The sequence below is a fragment of the Taudactylus pleione genome, unplaced genomic scaffold, assembly GCF_031769625.1.
Source record: "Taudactylus pleione unplaced genomic scaffold, aTauple2 ptg000115l, whole genome shotgun sequence".
Taxonomy (NCBI): domain Eukaryota; kingdom Metazoa; phylum Chordata; class Amphibia; order Anura; family Myobatrachidae; genus Taudactylus; species Taudactylus pleione.
The window spans coordinates 1,347,989-1,364,042 of record NW_028284517.1 but is presented as its reverse complement, the minus strand read 5'-3'; the positions used below and the strand labels follow the sequence as shown (position 1 = coordinate 1,364,042).

The window sequence follows — 16,054 nt, the reverse complement described above, 5'->3', positions numbered from 1 at the left end:
CACTCCCACTGACATCACTAGTGATGTCAGTGGGGCCGGACCCAGGCGGAAGGCGTTCCCATGGGAACGCCTCCGTCTGGGCAGCCACGCCCCGGCACGCCCACCAAAGGGGGCGTGCTGTCAATCACCATCGACAGCACGCCCCCTTTGGTGTGAGACCCCGAGCGACGGCTTCCCCGTCGCTCGCCGGGTCTGGCGCATGCGCACGACGGAGCTCCCTCCGTCGTGCGCATGCACACTTGGGCACCATCGACCCGCTTGCAAGCGTACAGTGCTCGCGAGCGGGTCTGAATGAGACCCCAAGTCCCAACATTTTGACTCAAAAATAGGGATTTCGCACATCTTTTCTCCTGCCTTTGGGTGGAGAAACTTTTTCGCCTGTTTTTGCCTATGGAGTTTTCGTACATGCGAAAACGTCCTGGAATTGAATAGGGCGATACTTTGGAAAGTGACGAAAACATCACATAGGCGAATGTTTTTCGGCGAGCACGGCTTTTCGCCTCTAATTGAACACGGGCCTTAGTATCACTACATCTACAAGTGATAGCAACTAAAGGTAACCTAATTAAGGTGATCCCCTCTGTCCTTACCTTGTTCATTGACATAAGAATGTTATTTTGAGCTATTTTCAGAAGGGTGCTAAGGGTCCACTTTATTTATTGTCTGTTGTTAAACATAGTGCTTCTTGTAGACAGGCAACCTCAATTATTACTCATTGCCGACTCGTGAGCTTCATGGTACGGATAAATACCTAGATAGACCTATCTACAAGCACCAAATAGATACAGCTAAACCTGTCTCAAGCAAATCAACTTCTGCTTCTCCCCGAGAGCCACTCAAGAGTTGACAGACTGTCCAGGTATGCCTGAATGCATATCTGTATGCATTTGATATCATCCCTATCAATACCTATCAATGAAATGACACAGGCTATTTCCAGAATACTTATGCCCCAGAATGATAAAAAGGTCAAAGGTCTGCAAACAAGATATGATGCAGCTTTTGCTAAAATAGGCCCTCATTCAGAGCCGTACGCTCTGAATGAGGGCCGGCCTCCATAATTCTGGAGCGTCCTCCTGGACGCTCGTATAGCTGTGGGTCACCACCCACAGCCTATACCAGCGTGCAGTTTGATGGCCGCGATGGTCGTGACCATCGCGACCATCGAAACTGCGAGCCGGAGCCTGCGGTTGAGGTTTTCAACCGCAAGGCCCGGAGTGATTTTGGCTCTATCAGAGCCAAAATCACTCCCACTGACATCACTAGTGATGTCAGTGGGCCGGCTTCTGACGGTAGGCGTTCCCTTGGGAACGCCCCCGTCAGGGAGGCACGCCCCCGGCACGCCCACCAAAGGGGGCGTGCTGTTAATCAACATCGACAGCACGCCCCCTTTGATCAGACACAACGAGCGAAGGACTTTCCTTCGCTCGTCGCGTCTGGCGCATGCGCACGACGGAGCTCCCGCCGTCGTGCGCATGCGCAGTGCACAACATTGACCCACTTGCGAGCGGACAGCCGCTTGCGAGTGGGTCTGAATCAGGCCCATAGTCTCTTATTCTCTACTCTAGAGCACAGAACAAGTGATGTGAAGGATCAGCGTAATACAGTATTCAATTATGTAGCTCACAAACTGCCATTATTTAGGTCTTATTCTGCGTACACACGGGACGATGTGCGCCCTGAACGAACATCGTCCTGTGTGTCCCCGGCAGGGGTGTGCTCAGTGTTGTTAACGACACTGAGCACACGCACTGGACGAAATCAAGAACGATTTTTGTTCAGTGCCTGGCTCCCTCCCTCATCCCCGAACATGTTCAACCTGACAATATCGTCAGGTTGGACAGGAAGTTCGGGTGATGAACAGCAACTAACAACTGCAAACGGAAGCGCGTATTGGTAGTCATCGTTCATCATTTTGGGGCAAATACTGAACGATTTTTTGAACAACTTATCGATAATGACGTCATTAACGACAAATCATTAAAAAAACTGTTATGTGTGTATGCACCTTTAGTTGACAAGACTGATGACTTTGAAATGCGTTATTGACAGGTGAAGTGAGCTGCAAAGCACACTCAGTTCATTTTGTTCCTTTCACCCCATATAGGGCAATATTAGGTGTCTTTCCATACCTCAAAGTTACAAATTGCTGTAAAAAGCTAATTTCGGGTATATCAGCTCAGCTGCTAAGAAATCTATTATTCAGAACTGTGCTTATATAATCAGGCCCGCCAAGAGCCGTGGCGGGCCCCGGTAATAGGGGGCATGGCCTAATCGCGAGAGGCGTGGCCACGCCCCCTTGCCGCAACATTTTTTTTCGCGGCGCCGCTGCGCGCTGGGGAGGGAGCGCTCTGAGCCCCCTCAGCCCGGCGCAAAGCCAGGGGGGGCGCGATCAGTGTGATCGCTCCCCCGCACAGGCATAGGAGACTGCTATGGCTGCTGCTCAGCAGCCACGAGCAGTCTCCAACTGCAGCTCAGCACACGCTGTGTGCTGGGCTGCCGTGAGGGGGGAGCGGCGCAGGACCCGGGTTCCCGCCGGGCCCCTCAGGAAGCCAGGGCCCGGGTAATCTGTTCCCGCTCCCCCCCCCCTGCATATAATGTATAGTTGATTCCCAGATAAACACTAGCTTTGTTGAAGCATCCCGAATCTGAGCACAGGGGATGTAGTCAGCATCCCAGCGTGCGGGATACCGACGGGTGAAATACCGATCCCGGCACCAGAATCCCGACCGCTGGTATTCTGAAGGTATCGGGCATTAGGGGAAGGTTAGGGTGCGGGGTTAGTCATTAGGGGGAGGGCTATGGTTAGGCACTAAGGGGGAGGGTTAGGGTGTGGGGAGGTTAGGTTTAGGCACTGGGAAGGCAGTGTTAGGTATAGGGCGCGGGGAGGGGGAAGTTAGGTTTAGGCACTGGGGGGGGGGAGGTTAGGCATCGGGAAGTTAGTCTTACCTTCTTTCCTTATGGGTGTCGGTATTCTGACCAGCGGCATCCTGAAGGTATCGGGCATTAGGGGAAGGTTAGGGTGCGGGGTTAGGCATTAGGGGGAGGGCTAGGGTTAGGCACTAGGGGGGGGTAGGTTTAGGGTGTGGGGAGGTTAGGTTTAGGCACTGGGAAGGCAGTGTTAGGTATAGGGTGCGGGGAGGGGGAAGTTAGGTTTAGGCACTGGGGGGGGGGTTAGGCATCGGGAAGTTAGTCTTACCTTCTTTCCTTATGGGTGTCGGTATTCTGACCAGCGGCATCCTGACCGCAGGGATCTCATAACCAACCCGTGCACAGTACCTTCAGCACTAACATCTTTTTATGGAACTTTGATTCTTTGTGAAAGTCACTCTGTTATCTCAGTGTATGACTGAACATATTTACTGTTATATTGTTTCGACTTCATTTATGTTTAACTGAACTGTATTTATGTAATACATCATGTTAAGCAATTGTTTGATGTGTTTTGCTTCACTAGAAGATTGTTTAGAAATAAATGAAATGGCAATAATTTTTCCTGCTGCTGACCAAATACAAATATCAAATAATGCGAACAGATTGCAGCAGCCACACCAGTAATAGTATCAGAGGGAGGGACGGAGGCGCACTCAATTGTAGCTGCCGATCGTCATCATCAGTGTGTACTTTGCACCAAGGGTCCAGCACCTGCATGATGTAGATTTCCTGAAAGGTGTATATGCATCTGTGTACTGGTCTAGCTAACTTGCTTTAATGAGAACACCCACAGTCTGACGGCCTACGTATGCATGTCCCTTCCATCAGTTTTCTATTGCAAAATGCAATCAAATCTGCATACGGATTTAAGCAGACTTTATTTTGTGCACATGTGCAGTATGAAAATGCCCGAAAAATAAAAGAGGCGTATGTACACCCCCACATCAGCTACAGAGTCCTCTATGCATTCTGTAGATTATTAACCATTGCCGAACATCCTGCTTTGCATATTCCATGGTAATGGAACTTATATGATCCACTGAACAGCTGAGGTGTTTTGGGGTGGTGCTGAGTGTGGCTTGTACATGTCCCTGCATCATCGGTGCTAAGGCTGGTTTGTGAATAGGGGAATGTTTGCGGGCCAAGTGAAGGGAAAATACCCAACGCGTTTCATCCTTATGTTGGATTTCTCTAATGTAAGTGTAGCGTGTAGTGGTCCTTCTTAAGAGGGCACAGAGTTGAGAATATGGCTTTTCTTAAAGAAATAGTAACGGTTTCAACATCAAACGCAATTTGATGGTATACTACATTGGGCCTGATTCTGAGTCAGATGTATGTGCGATCGCTTTTCCGTGCGCCTGCAGCATTCTACTTATTTTCATATGCTAATAAGCCTATCCTGCCCACTGGTTATCCCACCACAGACGCAGCCATTGTCATTCCACCAGTCCGATGCTAGAAACTGGATTCACCCGCCCATGCCACTCCCACACATGGAAACTGGGGTTGGTCAACAGACAGATCAATCCATTCGCAGTAGCGATCTCCGTCAGTTTGTGTAAGTCTGATCCGGCGCAGGTGCAGTCGCCGATTTCCTTTGCGCATTAAACTGAATTCCAAGAGATTGATTCGTTTTTTTACATGCATGCAACTCAGAATCACCCCGATTGTCTGAATGCATAGGTGATAAGTGTTTATAAGCCATATGTTTTTTTAAAGTAATACAGCAAAATGTTTTTAAAATATGACAATTTATTAAATATGCAAGAAGATGGCATCAGGTAATGGGGAGGGGTCATGATGGGCGCAGAGCTGGGACCGGACATTTGGCCTGATTCATTACTGATCGCAACTGCGATTACGCACACAATCGGCCGATTGTTGCATACATCACAGTGCGTGAACCAGCCACTGCGATCGCAGAGTGATTGACAAGAAGTGCCATTTGGGGCAGGTGACGGGGAGGTGATCGGCAAAACGCAGACGTGCAAGTGCGTTTGAAGGCCGTTGCATGAGCGCGCATAAATTATCCACTGCGAAGCCGTACGCGGCTTGTGTACTCACTGCATGCAACGAGGTTAGCAATTTCTGAGTAAGGTTAGACCTTGTGGAAGTGTGCGTGAGGCTGCGATGGTACTCGGTGGTTTCGCAGTCTTGCTAAACATTACGGATGTGTGTAAGGTAATGTGGGCGTCCTTATGTGGTGCAGCCGGCAGTGATCGCAATGGATTAGCATACTATTGCAGTGAGACTGTGTGCGTTATCGCTATTGCCTACCCTCCAACATGACCCATTCCATCAGGTACAAAATGCTGTGCTCCTGGACTTCCCACCTAATGTATGATTGCAGCCACCTGTACTGAACTAGGTAATTGATGAGAAAGGCTTTTCAACACAAGTGACTGCAAACATACATTAGGTGGCAAGTCCAGGACCAGAGCATTTTGTACCTAATGAAACGGGTCATGTTGGAGGGTCTGCTATGAGATATAAATGATGGGGCCCCAGATTCATGCTGAATGAAAGATGAATCAGCCGCCAGGAGCCTGTGCGGTAAATGCGTGTGAGGGGCTCGGGGGTTACCGGAACATCTTTTTTCACCATCCCGGCGCCGGCGGCGGGACGATCTCCAAGGTAACGGGAGCGCGGTGAACGCGGCGTCACTAGATGCGGCCGCCGCACAGCGTCTCTGGAAGTTGTAGTCCAGACTCCTCTAAGTAATCTAGCAGCGTCCGGAAGACCGAACAACAATTCCCGGCGACCACCGCGGCTAGTGGGTGACTGCCATATGTATGATCCGGTCGAGCCCGGGAGAGTTGAATTTCGATGTTGAGAGGCGAGCTGGATATGGAGCTCGTCATCTGCTGAGACACCATGGTGAGCACATGGCGAGTGTCAGCTCCGGGTAGTGGAAGAGAGGGACGTGCGTAATAGTTGTCGGTTAGGCATCAACCAGAGTTGTCAGTGGAGGGGGGGTCGTGTGGGTGAGCGTTGTCAGTGGAGGGGGGTTCAGGTGGGTGAGAGTTGTCAGTGGTGGGTGGTTCTGGGGGGGACAGCTGTCAGTGGGTGGGGGTTCAGGTGGTGAGTTGTCAGTGGAGGGGGGGAGAGTTGTCAGTGAAGGAGGGTTGAGGGGGGGAGAGTTGTCAGTGAAGGAGGGTTGAGGGGGGGAGAGTTGTCAGTGAAGGAGGGTTGAGGGGGGGAGAGTTGTCAGTGAAGGAGGGTTGAGGGGGGGAGAGTTGTCAGTGAAGGAGGGTTGAGGGGGGGAGAGTTGTCAGTGGAGGGAGGTTCAGGGGGGGGAGTTGTCAGTGGAAGGGGGTTCAATTGTCAATTGGGGAGTGGATATGTGCATCAAAGTTGCCAGTTGGGTAGGACGCATCTGCCTGTGAGTTGCCACTTTTGGGGGGACAAGTTAGGGATGGACATGAAAAACCCACCAACAAATTATGACTGTGATTCTGCCATCAAAACTTTCAATGCGATGAAAACGAACCATTGCAATAAAAAAAATATCTATTTTGATTCACGCATGCACAAAAAACCATGTTTGTGCATACACAATAGCACCCCATGGCCATTCTCAATGTTAAATGGCTGAATTCAGATGTATTTTAACATCAGATGGCCATGGCTTCCACACCATTTTGATGGTGCCTACAAAAACACTATGATCAAAAGAAGAACATTGATGGTGTTATGCCACCACGTGTGACGAAACGTGTGCATGAGAATTGCCAGTTGGGGACACCGACACGTGCATGAGTTGCCAGGTTGGAGGGGGGATGTGTGCGTGAGAGTGGCCAGTTGGGGAAGAGAGGACACGTGCGCGAGAGTGGCCATTTGGAAAAGAGAGGATACGTGCGCGAGAGTGGCCGGTTGGGGAAGAGGGGGCATGTGCGCGAGAGTGGCCAGTTGGGGAAGAGGGGGCATGTGCGCGAGAGTGGCCAGTTGGGGAAGAGGGGGCATGTGCGCGAGAGTGGCCAGTTGGGGAAGAGGGGGCATGTGCGTGAGAGTGGCCAGTTGGGGAAGGGGAGCATGTGCGTGAGAGTGGCCAGTTGGGGAAGGGGGGCATGTGCGTGAGAGTGGCCAGTTGGGGAAGAGAGGATACGTGCGCGAGAGTGGCCAGTTGGGGAAGAGGGGGCATGTGCGCGAGAGTGGCCAGTTGGGGAAGAGGGGGCATGTGCGCGAGAGTGGCCAGTTGGGGAAGAGGGGGCATGTGCGCGAGAGTGGCCAGTTGGGGAAGAGGGGGCATGTGCGCGAGAGTGGCCAGTTGGGGAAGAGGGGGCATGTGCGCGAGAGTGGCCAGTTGGGGAAGAGGGGGCATGTGCGCGAGAGTGGCCAGTTGGGGAAGGGGGGCATGTGCGTGAGAGTGGCCAGTTGGGGAAGAGGGGGCATGTGCGTGAGAGTGGCCAGTTGGGGAAGAGGGGGCATGTGCGTGAGAGTGGCCAGTTGGGGAAGAGGGGGCATGTGCGCGAGAGTGGCCAGTTGGGGAAGAGGGGGCATGTGCGCGAGAGTGGCTAGTTGGGGAAGAGGGGGCATGTGCGCGAGAGTGGCCAGTTGGGGAAGAGGGGGCATGTGCGCGAGAGTGGCCAGTTGGGGAAGAGAGGATACGTGCGCGAGAGTGGCCAGTTGGGAAAGAGAGGATACGTGCGCGAGAGTGGCCAGTTGGGGAAGAGGGGGCATGTGCGCGAGAGTGGCCAGTTGGGGAAGAGGGGGCATGTGCACCAGAGTGGCCAGTTGGGGAAGAGGGGGCATGTGCACCAGAGTGGCCAGTTGGGGAAGAGGGGGTATGTGCGCGAGAGTGGCCAGTGGGAGGGGGGACATGTGCATGAGAGTTGCCAGTTGGGAGGGGGGTGTGAGCGCGAGAGTGGCCAGTTGGGAGGGGGGGACATGTGCATGCAAGTTGCCAGTTGGGAGGGGGGTGTGAGCGCGAGAGTGGCCAGTTGGGAGGGGGGGACATGTACATGCAAGTTGCCAGTTGGGAGGGGGGATGTGTGCGCGAGAGTGGCCAGTTGGGAGGGGGGATGTGTGCGTGAGAGTGGCCAGTTGGGAGGGGGGATGTGTGCGTGCCAGTTGGGAAGGGGGATGTGTGCGTGGGAGTGGCCAGTTGGGGAAGAGGGGACTCATGCGTGAGAATTACCAGTAAGGCGGGATGTGTGCTTGAGAGTTATTTGAGGAGGGGACATTTATATTTACACTGCTAGAGAGTGGCTAGTTGGGGAAGAGGGGGCATGTGCGCGAGAGTGGCCAGTTGGGGAAGAGGGGGCATGTGCGCGAGAGTGGCCAGTTGGGGAAGAGGGGGCATGTGCGCGAGAGTGGCCAGTTGGGGAAGAGAGGATACGTGCGCGAGAGTGGCCAGTTGGGAAAGAGAGGATACGTGCGCGAGAGTGACCAGTTGGGGAAGAGGGGGCATGTGCACCAGAGTGGCCAGTTGGGGAAGAGGGGGTATGTGCGCCAGGGTGGCCAGTTGGGGAAGAGGGGGTATGTGCGCGAGAGTGGCCAGTTGGGGAAGAGGGGGTATGTGTGCGAGAGTGGCCATTTGGGGAAGAGGGGGCATGTGCGCGAGAGTGCCAAGTTGGGGAAGAGGGGACATGTGTGTGAGAGTGGCCAGTTAGGGGGGACGTGTGCATGTAAGTTGCCAGTAGGGAGGGACATGTGCGTGAGAGTTGCCAGTGGGAGGGGGGACATGTGCATGAGAGTTGCCAGTTGGGAGGGGGGTGTGAGCGCGAGAGTGGCCAGTTGGGAGGGGGGGACATGTGCATGCAAGTTGCCAGTTGGGAGGGGGGATGTGTGTGCGAGAGTGGCCAGTTGGGAGGGGGGATGTGTGCGCGAGAGTGGCCAGTTGGGAGGGGGGATGTGTGCGTGAGAGTGGCCAGTTGGGAGGGGGGATGTGTGCATGCCAGTTGGGAGGGGGGACATGTGCGTGCCAGTTGGGAGGGGGGACATGTGCATGCAAGTTGCCAGTTGGGAGGGGGGATGTGTGCGCGAGAGTGGTCAGTTGGGAGGGGGGATGTGTGCGTGAGAGTGGCCAGTTGGGAGGGGGGATGTGTGCGTGCCAGTTGGGAAGGGGGATGTGTGCGTGGGAGTGGCCAGTTGGGGAAGAGGGGACTCATGCGTGAGAATTACCAGTAAGGCGGGATGTGTGCTTGAGAGTTATTTGAGGAGGGGACATTTATATTTACACTGCTAGAGAGTGGCTAGTTGGGGAAGAGGGGGAATGTGCGCGAGAGTGGCCAGTTGGGGAAGAGGGGGCATGTGCGCGAGAGTGGCCAGTTGGGGAAGAGGGGGCATGTGCGCGAGAGTGGCCAGTTGGGGAAGAGAGGATACGTGCGCGAGAGTGGCCAGTTGGGAAAGAGAGGATACGTGCGCGAGAGTGACCAGTTGGGGAAGAGGGGGCATGTGCACCAGAGTGGCCAGTTGGGGAAGAGGGGGTATGTGCGCCAGGGTGGCCAGTTGGGGAAGAGGGGGTATGTGCGCGAGAGTGGCCAGTTGGGGAAGAGGGGGTATGTGTGCGAGAGTGGCCATTTGGGGAAGAGGGGGCATGTGCGCGAGAGTGCCAAGTTGGGGAAGAGGGGACATGTGTGTGAGAGTGGCCAGTTAGGGGGGACGTGTGCATGTAAGTTGCCAGTAGGGAGGGACATGTGCGTGAGAGTTGCCAGTGGGAAGGGGGACATGTGCATGAGAGTTGCCAGTTGGGAGGGGGGTGTGAGCGCGAGAGTGGCCAGTTGGGAGGGGGGGACATGTGCATGCAAGTTGCCAGTTGGGAGGGGGGATGTGTGTGCGAGAGTGGCCAGTTGGGAGGGGGGATGTGTGCGCGAGAGTGGCCAGTTGGGAGGGGGGATGTGTGCGTGAGAGTGGCCAGTTGGGAGGGGGGATGTGTGCGTGCCAGTTGGGAGGGGGGACATGTGCGTGCCAGTTGGGAGGGGGGACATGTGCGTGCCAGTTGGGAAGGGGGATGTGTGCGTGGGAGTGGCCAGTTGGGGAAGAGGGGACTCATGCGTGAGAATTACCAGTAAGGCGGGATGTGTGCTTGAGAGTTATTTGAGGAGGGGACATTTATATTTACACTGCTAGAACACCAGCTGTTCTCTCTTTATGGATTGTTAATATGTAATAAAGATTAAAGCGTTATCTCCGCCCCGGATGTATTATTACTAATCAGAACGTGTGCAGCTATTTTAAATTCCCATTCTGCATCCTGACTCCTTCTCACTGCAATGAGCTGGCCATGGCTGACAGACTAGTTACTGTGAGGAGCCCCACAAAAAACTAATTCTAATTGCAGATACCCACTGGTGTGCACAAACTGCATATGGGGTAACACAATGTGACAGTCGGGTGCTGCAAGGGGCAGATGCATGAAGCTAAATATATATCTTCTGTGTTTTCATATATTGAGTTGCACTGTATGCACACAAGATGTTGTTACATGGGTTGGAGAACCCCTTTAATGACATATTTGCTTATTGTGTTAAATAACTTGTTCCCGTATATTTTATTTCGTGTTTAAACTGAAAATACACCTTTTTAAATAGAAATGTACCTTCTTCTTACATTGTTCCAACTTTAAGTTATTGATGATATAAAGAGGGTGTTGTATAATGGGGTTAATGCACTTTAATACAGTTTTGTGCCCTCCCCCTACAAGTTAATACTTGGCATTATAAATGGAGTGTTATAAAGCAGGAGCACTGCATTTTACTGTTATTGTTATCACCTGTGTGGGTTTTTGTTATGTGTTAAAATGGGGTAATCCGAGTTTACGTTAAACCTAAGCTTTCATACACACAGGTGTTGAATATTTAACACACTTTTCAAAAGCTAATACTGGTAATGAATGGACCTTTACACACGCTCTCTGACAAGTGTTACCAACGCATCATGGAGAGGTCATTAGTACATAGTTCTCCATACTGCAGTCAGATGCTGTTCAAGCACTTCCAATAGCCATTCTCTCTTTACAGAGGAGGAGTTTGGCTCCCAGTCAGCTGGCGAAGAGGAAACCGGGCAGCTCGTCTGAAGATGAAGACTGGCATGAAGATACTGTGAGTAATTGGCTACTGTGTATTTTGGTGTAATGGAGATTGTATTACACTTACAGGTTCTTCACTGGTGGTCATACAAATGAATCAATATATATTGAAGCAATACAAATAATCTACGTGCTGGTAACCATTTGAAATCTCTTATAGAATCGGAAAAGAAAGCGATGCAGCATTGATAAGGAGGGTCGGGACAGCTGGATCTCACCATTTCGGAAGCCTCTGGTTGAGCTGATGAACAGACCGGTGTGCCTCGACAGCAGACAACATGTATGTTTGTGTGGTCATCAAGCGCTAGGTTTTATTAAAGATGTGGAGTGTAATACTCAGTACTGCGATGCTTTGTCCCAGTGGGATGTAGTCACACTTATATAATTGTTTTATAATCAGTTTAGAGAAGTAAAGTCCTCCTATCGGCCCATTCCCAAGTGACTGTTTCATTACAACTTACGCTATAGATTTACCATATAAATTCTCTTATGTTGCTACATTTCTTTACTGTCTTTTGTTTAGGAGGCGTTTATACGTAGTATATTATCAAGGCCGTTCAAGGTGCCAATTCCTAATTACAAAGGTGAGTCAACGCAATTGTACAGTTCTTGTATTGATCCTGAGACGGGCAGCGGTGTAGATGTCGGCATATTATTGCGTTTCCTTCCGCTTCTCTATGCTGATTATTTGAGGAGTTTAGAGCAGGGGGAAAACTTGGAAATCAGGCAATAGGCTAATATGCCAAAAGTATGTGGAAGGCGACTATTGCAGACTCGAGGGAGTAATGGCAACTACGTGCGTGATTTTGCTTACCGGGCAGCAGGTAAGACTTAACGTAGTCATTGGCACAGGTCGACTTAACCCCTTCTAGAAAATACATTTTCTGTATTTGAGAACCCTTTCAACTCCATGTGCACGGCCTATGTGAGGATCAACATTTAGCGCTACATCCTAGATTTTCTAAGAGTTTGATGCGCTCTCAGGAGCGGGGATCTCTCATCTCCTGTGTTTTTGTCCTTGACACCAGGTCTAGCTAGTGTTCACTCTAGGTCCAGCGCCAGGCAGGGCGTCTGACCTAGAGAAAGAGCACTCTGGCGCGCACGAAAAGGGACGTTCCAACGGAAAATGGGGGCGTTTCTTTAAGACGGCCCCCTGTTCACCACTCTTTGGGGGCATGCCCGGCACTTATGGACATACCTGGCTGTAGGGATAGCCGTTGGTGGTGTTACCATCGATGGTAAAATAGCAAGTAGCCATCGATGGTCATCCATTGAATAGCTTGTAGCCATCAATTGTTTCACCAACTGATGGTCATCCCTGTTTTGTGACTGACTGGTCCGTGGGCCGATCAGAGCCTGGAGGCATGGGTGTCGGGGGCGGAGCTATGCTCGAGTCCCGACACCTTGTAAAAAAAAAACAATAAACATTTGGTTATGTTTAGACATCAATGGAGGGAAACGATCTGGTTCTCCCCCATCGATGGCTAAAGAATTCGATATTGGCCATAAACCATCGATGATTATAAATCATCAATGGTCGATGGCCATCCCTACCGGGCTGCCCTCAAGCGCTCATGTTTCTGTGAATAGATGCCGGGCGCATAGGCCCGGCGGTAATCGCTATACCGCAATTTTCCCCACCAGTGGGACACTGCAGCCCGCGGATGGGGACGGCACCCGCAGGCTGTTTTAGCAGGGCGCCGCCAAGGGGGGGCAGGGCGCATTCTGCCATTTTGAAATCTGGCAGGGTGCGGCGCCCCGCTAAAGCAGCCTAGGGGGAACGCTATCCAGCTGTATCCTTGCTTTAGGTCTCTTTCATTCCTTCACTTTGCCTTATTAATATTTCAGTATTAGTGGGTTGACGCTCCTTGAATGTTCTGTATTTGTGGTGTTAAATCTTTGCGATTTACGTACTGTGGCCCTGATTATGTAAGGATCGTAATTGAGTGCAGCTTTGCTATTGTGATCCTTTGCAGATATGGTAATGCACAGGAGGCATCACGCCCCTTGTGCATTACTTAACCGGGCTGCGTTCAGCTGAATCTGTTAATTTGCATACCATCGGCCGGCTGCGGTGACCCATAGGGTCCGCCGCAGTTTACAGGAAATCATCCGTCACCCGATGGAGATCCGCCTCTTCCCTCCCCTCCCCAACGGCGGCGAGACTCCTCCGTTTTGTGTAACTGAGGCTGTAGCCGCCCCCTCCCTGCTCCCAAACGGCAGCAGACTGTCAATCACTGACAGTCTGCTGCCAGTTTGCAAGCGGACTCGCAGACCTGTTCTGCACATGCGCAGACCGGTTCTGACGCCTGCGCAGTTTCCCAAACATCAGGAATCTGCGTGCACATGCGCAGAACGTGTGTGATGCCTGCGCAGATTCCCAAACAACGGGAATCCATGCTCAGCAGTGCACTAGCAAGCATTGCTGAATCGGGCCTGTGTTCTGTTTTCCCGCTGCAGGATTTTGTGGTACATGTAATAATTTGTTCTTACAGAGAGTTGGGTTCTCTTGTGTTTCTGTTTCAGGAGGAATGGGCCTGCGGATGCTGGGTATTAAGAAAGCTGGGGTACGCAGAGCACTCCATGATCCCTATGAGGATGGCGCACTTGTACTCTATGAGCCCCCAATCCTGAGTGCACATGACCAACTCAAACTAGACAAGTAAGGTCCTGTGTTGTGTTCTATGTCAACCACACGCTACAAAACTATACCTGACATAACCGGGTTTGTTGCCTATAAAAAACCAGGATGACCACAGTCATTATCATCTGTATTTTAATTATCTAGCAGTTGTCAGCCTGTCATGTGACTATAGTCACAGGAACAGTGAGTGTCTGGACTGGCCCATATGTGACTATAGTCACAGGAACAGTGAGTGTCTGGACTGGCCCATATGTGACTATAGTCACAGGAACAGTGAGTGCCTGGACTGGCCCATATGTGACTATAGTCACAGGAACAGTGAGTGTCTGGACTGGCCCATATGTGACTATAGTCACAGGAACAGTGAGTGTCTGGACTGGCCCTTATGTGACTATAGTCACAGGAACAGTGAGTGTCTGGACTGGCCCATATGTGACTATAGTCACAGGAACAGTGAGTGGCTGGATTCGCCCATATGTGACTATAGTCACAGGAACAGTGAGTGGCTGGGCTGGCCCTTATGTGACTATAGTCACAGGAACAGTGAGTGCCTGGACTGACCCATATGTGACTATAGTCACAGGAACAGTGAGTGTCTGGACTGGCCCTTATGTGACTATAGTCACAGGAACAGTGAGTGTCTGGACTGGCCCATATGTGGCCAGCCATAGAGATCAATCTCTCCCTGCTCAATATCAGCCTGCCTTGATGAAATTTCCAATGTGAGTCTTATGTAAAATGAAACAACCCTTTTATGCTGAGTATTAAGAAACGTCTTGTCTCTCTACCTCTGCCCATCTGCAGAACATTGTGGTGTTGGCATCCGGCTGCCAGTGCTGCTATATGTATTTGTTATGCAGTGTCAGGTGTTTTGATGTTGCTGGTAACTGTTTTTATGTAGAGAGAAGTTGCCAGTCCATGTTGTGGTGGATCCTATCTTGGGGAAGGTTCTCCGACCGCATCAGAGAGAGGTAATAATCATTAGTCTTCCTAAGAATCCTCATATTTTGTATGTATGGTGGCAGAAAACCCGGCTGCAGACATTAGAAGATAGAGAGGTCCCTGCTCTGCTCCGGAGAGCTTACAGCCAGTAATTGTCTAGTACTAGCTCCTGTTCTGAGGTCCGTGTGATACATTACAGTACACTTGGCAGTCTCTGCATCATTACTAACACCAAATAATATATTCAAAATTCTTTTTGGGGAGCACTCTTTTACCAAAATTGTATTCAATGACAAAAAAATTTAAATATGCAAATTAAAACATACATTTTTTTTATTGCTGTTTCATCTAAAATAGTAGTGCGTACGGACTCTTTAAAGATAGAGAGTCCACCCAAAAAGCAAAGTATCCTTAATCACTGGAGATAGATATATTCAATTGCATCATATTAATCATCAGTGAAATGTAACTCAACACTGTATATAAGCATAATATACTTTCACATTAGGTAGCAATGGAGATTTTTGTAGTGTAATCTTTAGCGGAGGTAGATAAATCTCCTAGACACCTAATTGTTTTATATATATATATATATATATATATATATATATATATATATATATATATATATATATAAATTATAACAATTTCTGCATCAGGGTCCATAGGGTATCCACAGGATACCTTGGGGTATAGGTGATGACATCGGGCACCATAGAGTTAAAGTTTTCAGCCTCCCAGGATGCACTAGGGTCCCCCTCCCATACCCCGCCCCCGAGCCAAGGCATCCCAGTTTCGTTTGGTGCCTGGCCGGAGTCGGATGCACCTGTTTAGAGGGGGGCTAAGATGGCCCCTGAAGTTTTCTTCACAAGCAGCTGTGGCTGCTCATCTGGATGTACAGCATGGACAGTCAGTCCTGACGTCCATGCTGTCTTCCCTACACCCCCGCCGGTACCAGAACGCCGGTACTGATCCGGAGATGCTGGTAAGCATCTTGGGTCACAGCTAGCGGTGATCCCAGATGTTTGGGACCATGGCCGGATTCAAGGGGGCAGCAGGTAAGCAGCGGGGTCCCTGCTGAAAACATGGTCCAGAGTCCCCAGGCAGGGGGCTCCCTGGGGACTGGCTGCAGCGTGGAGCCAGGTAACTAACCTGCGCTTCCACTACCCCCCTGGGACAGCGGACCGCGGCTGAGCGGTAGCGCTGCGGCGTCCCAGGGGTTAATTGCATGCCAGGGGAGCGCTTTCCCTGTAACACAGCCGGCGCCTCCCCCGCTGCACACAGTCCTCTCTGCCCTGCTGACTGGCCCTGTGGCAGCGCTCCTCCCCCAGGCCGGCCTCCTCTCTGCTCCTCGGTGGCCATCTTTTGCTGGAAGCATGGTGAGCGCTGCTGGACGCTGAAGATCGGTGGCATCTCGGTCTGGGTCCCCGGCATACCTCTCCTCCATTGGTTCAGGTCTGTGTATGCAGCGCTGTGTCCTACCAGGTTCTGTGTCTGCGTAGTTG

General features: G+C 51.3%; 1 protein-coding gene across 1 annotated transcript in view; it reads left to right on the top strand.

Annotated features, from left to right (window-relative positions):
- Window positions 1–5,399: 5,399 nt before the first annotated feature.
- RAD54L (RAD54 like) overlaps window positions 5,400–16,054 on the top strand; it is a 59,018-nt gene continuing 48,363 nt past the window's right edge. Inside the window, exons 1-6 of the mRNA XM_088471627.1 lie at window positions 5,400–5,811; window positions 10,896–10,976; window positions 11,124–11,243; window positions 11,487–11,547; window positions 13,490–13,625; window positions 14,509–14,578. Of these exons, the coding sequence (XP_088327753.1) occupies window positions 5,809–5,811; window positions 10,896–10,976; window positions 11,124–11,243; window positions 11,487–11,547; window positions 13,490–13,625; window positions 14,509–14,578 (471 nt within the window). The 5' untranslated portion in view covers window positions 5,400–5,808. The remainder of the gene's footprint in view (window positions 5,812–10,895; window positions 10,977–11,123; window positions 11,244–11,486; window positions 11,548–13,489; window positions 13,626–14,508; window positions 14,579–16,054) is intronic.